Source organism: Nicotiana tabacum, chromosome 2, assembly GCF_000715075.1.
Source record: "Nicotiana tabacum cultivar K326 chromosome 2, ASM71507v2, whole genome shotgun sequence".
NCBI lineage: Eukaryota > Viridiplantae > Streptophyta > Magnoliopsida > Solanales > Solanaceae > Nicotiana > Nicotiana tabacum.
In genome coordinates, this window is record NC_134081.1 from 87,752,895 (window position 1) to 87,759,101 (window position 6,207).

General features: G+C 35.7%; 1 protein-coding gene across 1 annotated transcript; it reads left to right on the forward strand.

The window, feature by feature from the left end:
- Positions 1–730: 730 nt before the first annotated feature.
- On the forward strand, positions 731–4,810 carry LOC107813730 (phytosulfokine receptor 2-like). The gene is made up of 2 exons (XM_075235868.1): positions 731–1,059; positions 1,297–4,810. The coding sequence occupies exon 2, from the start codon at positions 1,544–1,546 to the stop codon at positions 4,679–4,681; it is 3,138 nt and encodes a 1,045-aa protein (XP_075091969.1). The 5' UTR covers positions 731–1,059; positions 1,297–1,543; the 3' UTR covers positions 4,682–4,810.
- The last annotated feature ends 1,397 nt before the right edge of the window (positions 4,811–6,207 follow it).

Sequence of the window (6,207 nt, forward strand, 5' to 3'; positions counted from 1 at the left end):
TTGAAACTTGTGATCTTAAAAGTTTAAGGGGTAAAAGTTTTGTGAGACCATGATATTTGTGTGGTTATAAAAATTTCTAATGAAGAGTTTAAAGTTGAATTATTTCTAATTGTAGAAATATGTCATTCTTTTTGGAACGAACTAATAAGAAAAGTATGTCATCTAAATTAAAATATAGAAAATATATGTAGAATTTATATATATTATATAAATAATTATATATAAATAATATATAATTTATGTATATCAACTAAAAAAGTAAATAATGAATCTGATTGGCTATTTAGATAAATATTTCAAAAAGAAAAACTTAGCGTAGGTCATGCACGCGTTATACTGCACGTGGGAAGGTGAAGGAAACTTCTGGTCCTCGAAAGACCGAACCAAATTAAATGTTGTAAGCAAGTAAGTGAATGTGTTGGGGTCAATTGTTTTTTTGTTATTTTATAAATTTATTTTTAGTTTTATGATTTTTTTTTTTTTTTATACATAAGAGATTTATTTTTATACTTAAAAAGATTTTTCTTACAGATCTAAAAAAAAATATTTATTTAAATTCAATATTATAAAATACGGAGATAGAGACAAATAATTGGTGTTGGACAGCAAAGTCAGACTTTGTGATGAGAAACTGTGAATTTTTTGGCAAAGACAAATACGTCCCCAAAATAAGAAAGTCAGCTCTCTGTTGTCACCATTTTCAAATCAGTCTACCAGTTTCTTTTGTTTTGTCCTTAAATATAAACACGGGATACCCCCCTTTTGTATTTTTCTTGATTGTCAATTGCCACAATCCTAAGTCTTTTACTTTTGTCTATCTAATAAAACTGTTCCGTTGATTTGAAATCTCAATCTTTTTCAGCTAAACAACAATCGTCTCACCCTTTCATTTCAGTACTTATATTAGTACTACTATCTTTTTCTTTATTAGATTCTCTCTCTTTCTTGAAATTAATTTATTAAATTTTCTTGAGTTGAGGTGCCGTGTTTACAGTGGAAAGTGGGACTCTTGCTTCTCTTGCAAGTGATGGGGCGTTGAAAAATCTTACCTTAAAGAAGGTGCTTTCCTCATTTATATCTACTTCTAGTTCTAGGCTTTAAATTTTGTTACTATTTATTTATTTATTTCATTTCTGATCTGGGGTATAGGGTTCTTATTAATTCATATACTAGTACTGAGACTTGCTTTAATTACAAGTAGTTGGTCGGCCTTTTCTTTGAGATTTTTGAGGTGTTTTGGGATGCGCGTTTGAAGTTTCTGCAACTGAGCCTTTCTTCTTCTTTTCACATAACAAGGTGCCCTGCTGTAACGGTTAAGTCATCTTGATTTTTCAGTCTTGGGATCTGGTTTTGATTTGGGTGCTAGGGATCTGGAAAAAGGTCTTTTCTTGGTGCTAAATTGCTTCAGTTGCCAGCGGAGTTACTAGTGCTGCTGTTTTTGGGATATAAGGGTGGAAACTTTCTTCATTTGAAACTGTTTTTAGGTGTGGCGAGCTGTAAAATTTATGATAAATGGTGGTGGGAATCTTGATTTGAACTGTTTATGTATAATTCTTCTATGTATTCAGCAATGAGTTTCCTGAATTGGGTATTCTTGGCTTATCTTTTCTGTACATGTTTGAGTCTTGAAACCCCAGTTCAAAACTGTCATCCAATTGATTTATTGGCATTGAAGGAATTTGCTGGCAACCTAACAGAAGGGTCTATTTTATCAGCTTGGTCTCATGAATCCAGTTGCTGTAAATGGAAAGGGGTTGTCTGTGGAAATGGTTCAGCTCAAAGTAGAGTGATCATGTTAAATTTGTCAAGAAAAGGGTTGAGAGGTGTGATTTCACAGTCCTTGGAAAAATTGGATCAGTTGAAATTGCTCGATCTTTCGCATAATCACCTTGAAGGTGGATTGCCATTGGACCTCTCCAAATTGAAGCAATTGGAAGTTCTTGATTTGAGCCATAATGTGTTAATTGGACCAGTATTGAGGGCATTTACTGGATTGGAATCAATCCAGTCTCTCAATATATCTAGCAATTCGTTTACTGGAAATTTCAGTGAGTTTGGTGAATTCCCTAACCTTGTTGCATTGAATGTAAGCAACAACTCTTTTACTGGTGGTTTCAGGTTTGAAACTTGTTGCTTCAGCAAGAAGATTAGGGTGTTGGATATATCACTCAATCATCTCACTGGTGATCTTGGAAGCTTGGGAAATTGCAGTTCTTCACTCCAACAGCTGCATGTAGATTTCAATAATCTCGGTGGTCACCTTCCGGACTCGTTGTATTCAATGACATCTTTGGAGCAACTTTCACTCTCTGCCAATAATTTCTCTGGCCTGCTAAGCCCACAGCTTAGTAAGCTTTCCAAACTGAAATCCTTAGTTTTATCTGGTAACCACTTTCATGGTTTGCTCCCTAATGTGTTTGGGAATTTGACACAGTTAGAGCAGTTAGCTGCACATTCTAATAGGTTTTCTGGGCCATTGCCGGCTACGCTTTCGCATCTTTCTGTTCTTAGGGTGCTTGATCTTAGGAATAATTCTTTGTCTGGTCCTGTTGATCTTGATTTTACTAGATTGACAAGTCTGTGTACTCTTGACCTTGCAACTAACCGTTTCATAGGTAACCTTCCTGTCTCGCTCTCTAGTTGTCAGGAGTTGAAAATTTTGAGTCTTGCCAAAAACGAATTTACCGGGCAAATTCCTAAGAACTATGCAAACCTTTCATCTCTTGTGTTCCTCTCGTTGTCCAATAATACCCTTTCCAATTTATCTGGAGCTCTGTCTGTTCTGCAGCACTGCAGAAATCTTTCAACTCTTATTCTCACCAGGAACTTCCGTGGCGAAGAGATTCCCAAAAATGTGAGCGGGTTTGAAAACCTGATGATATTTGCATTGGGGAACTGCGGTTTGGATGGGCAAATTCCGACGTGGTTATACAATTGCAGTAAATTGCAAGTGCTTGACTTGTCGTGGAATGATTTGGATGGCAATATTCCTCCTTGGATTGGCGAAATGGAAAATTTGTTTTACTTGGATTTCTCAAACAATTCACTCACAGGTGAAATCCCGAAAAGTTTAACTGGTCTAAAGAGCCTCATTTCCCCTCACAGCTATGCTTCTAGTCTGAATTCTCCGACTGGTATTCCTTTGTTTGTCAAGAGGAATCAGAGCGGTAGCGGTCTGCAGTACAATCAGGCTTCAAGCTTCCCTCCATCTATCTACTTGAGTAATAACAGACTAAACGGGACAATCTGGCCTGAAATTGGTCGTCTGAAACAACTTCATGTCTTGGATCTTAGTAGGAACAACATTACTGGGACTATACCTAGCTCAATTTCAGATATGGCGAACCTTGAAGTTTTGGACCTTTCCTCTAATGATCTCCATGGATCAATTCCTTCTTCCTTCAACAAGCTCACGTTCCTTTCAAGATTCAATGTAGCTAATAATCATTTGCAGGGAGCGATTCCAACTGGCGGTCAGTTCTTCAGCTTTCCCAGCTCGAGCTTTGAGGGTAATCCTGGACTTTGTGGAAAAATTATTTCTCCTTGTACTGTCAGCAATTTGGGCGTTCGACCGGCTATTCCTTCTGCTTCTAGTAATAAGCTTGGCAAAAGTGGAATTCTTGGAATTACAATCAGCATAGGGATAGGAATTGCACTTCTTCTTGCAATAGTCCTGCTTAAAATGTCTAGAAGAGATGCCGGACACCAGATTGAGGATTTCGAGGAAGATATTAGCAGACCTTCCCGATTGTCTGATGCTTTTGGTCCTTCGAAGTTGGTACTTTTCCAGAATTCTGATTGCAAGGAACTGACTGTTGCAGACTTGCTAAAATCGACGAACAACTTCAACCAGTCAAACATTGTTGGATGTGGAGGATTTGGTCTAGTTTACAAGGCGGAACTACCAAATGGCATGAAAACTGCTATCAAGAGGCTTTCTGGGGATTGCGGGCAGATGGAACGTGAATTCCAAGCTGAAGTGGAAGCCCTCTCAAGAGCTCAGCACAAAAACCTTGTATCCCTTCAAGGGTACTGTCGGCACGGGAATGATAGGTTGCTAATATATTCTTACATGGAGAATGGAAGCTTGGACTACTGGCTACATGAAAGGGTCGATGGGAACTCATTAACATGGGATGTGAGGTTAAAGATTGCACAAGGAGCAGCTCGTGGTTTAGCCTATTTGCATAAGGAACCAAATATAGTCCATCGCGACATTAAAACCAGCAACATTCTTTTGGATGAGAGATTTGAAGCGCATTTAGCTGATTTTGGACTCTCAAGGTTGCTGCATCCCTATGATACTCATGTCACGACAGATCTGGTCGGAACCTTGGGATACATTCCTCCCGAGTATAGTCAAACATTAACTGCTACTTTTAGGGGCGATGTTTACAGCTTCGGTGTTGTTCTTCTTGAGCTTTTGACAGGCAAGCGTCCCGTGGAAGTATGCAGGGGAAAAAGTTGCAGGGATTTGGTGTCATGGATGTATCAACTGAAATCTGAGAACAGGGTGGAGGAAATATTCGATACATCGATATGGGATACAAGTTATGAGAAGCAGCTTTTGGAGGTGCTAAGTATAGCTTGTAAATGTATAGATCGTAATCCGCGGCAGAGGCCCTCGATTGATCAAGTGGTTTCATGGCTTGAGGCAATTGGAACTGGAAAAGATAGATGAAATTCATCTACTTTTTCCTTGTAGTCTTAGCTTATATTGCTTACAAAATGAAAAAGATCAATGTAAAGCAAACACAAATTCTAATTTTATAGAGTTGGTTATAAAACTGATAAATTGCTTTTTGGTTCACTTGGTTTTCCTTCTTACAATACGAAATAGTGACTGTTGTGTTTGTAGAGGAGATATGCTTTACCTGGGGCACAAGTCCTACATCCATGTTATATAATATACATATTTTTTGGGTCGAAAAGCAGTTTCACTATATATTAAAAAGGATTAGAAAAGTCAGTGCATGAGTTTGAACTTATAGGATCATTACCTTCTTCCCCTTAGTTGTGAAACTCATTTTATCTCAGGCTGGACTAATATTGACATGTGCGGTGATAGTATTTGACTTTCTGGTGGTTAGTTCCCTTCCATTTTCTGTTTTTTTGCTGGTGAGTTTTCTATAAAGTTAAAGACGTAATGGTGATTGGATTTGTTGTTTAGTGGTTACAACTGCATCTTGCATTGTTCTGATGCATCTTTAATCTCTCAGTTCCACTTTGTTTAAGACTACTTTCTTAATAGTCCGTTTTAGAAAGAAAAAAGAAGAATGACATTTCTAGTATTTTTTTTGGTGGGAAGCTTTTATACCCGCATGAATATTGTGCCACGTTTAACGCTATGAATTTCAAATATTATATAGTGACACAAATGATATGGAATATAAAAAAAGCAAGGTTTAAAAGTTTTCTTTTTATTGAACTTTGTATCAAATCAAACTACGGCAAATAAAGTGAAACAGATGGATCTTGTTTCCATCTTTAAAAAAACTTGAAAACATCCCTCCTCTCTTCCAACACAATTCACATTCATCCGTAAAATTCGTAAATTGATTTAGTAAAAGAAAAAAGAAAAACTATAGATGTCTGATAGTCTGTTTGGCCAAACCTCTCTAAAGTCAAAAGTATTTTCTTTTTCAAAAATGATTTAAAAAAAAAATTGAAGTGTTTAACCAAGAAAAAAGTGCTTTTGAGTAGGAGGAGAAACAATTTTGGAAAAACAGAAAAAATAGTCTTTTCCCAAAAACACATTTGAGAAAAAATACACTTAGAGCCCGTTTGGCCAAGTTGCCAAAAACTGCTTAATTTGAAAAATGCTTTTGCTCAAAAGTGTTTTTTAGAAAATTACTTTTGCAAAATAGTAGTTTGTTTTGCAAGCACATTGTGTTTGACCAATCTTTAAAAAAAATACATTTAAGTATCAAATTACGAAAAAGGACAGTAAAATTTTAATTTGTAATTAGTATTATTTAGAAAAGAAAAATAAATTTAAATATTTATTATATAAGAGTTCAATTAAAATATAAAACGTAAAGTAAAAATATAAATTAAAAATTCCAATCTATACAAAATATAGTTATTCCAAAATCGAGTGTTTGGTATTACTTATTGATTACATGATAATTTAAATATATCAAAATATATCATTTACTATAAATTTAAAGGAATAGGAGAAAAAGAATAAGAGTATGATTAAAATAA

Excerpts from the sequence above, each read along its gene's own strand:
- LOC107813730 (XM_075235868.1), top strand. The coding sequence starts at position 1,544 with ATGTATAATTCTTCTATGTATTCAGCAATGAGTTTCCTGAATTGGGTA.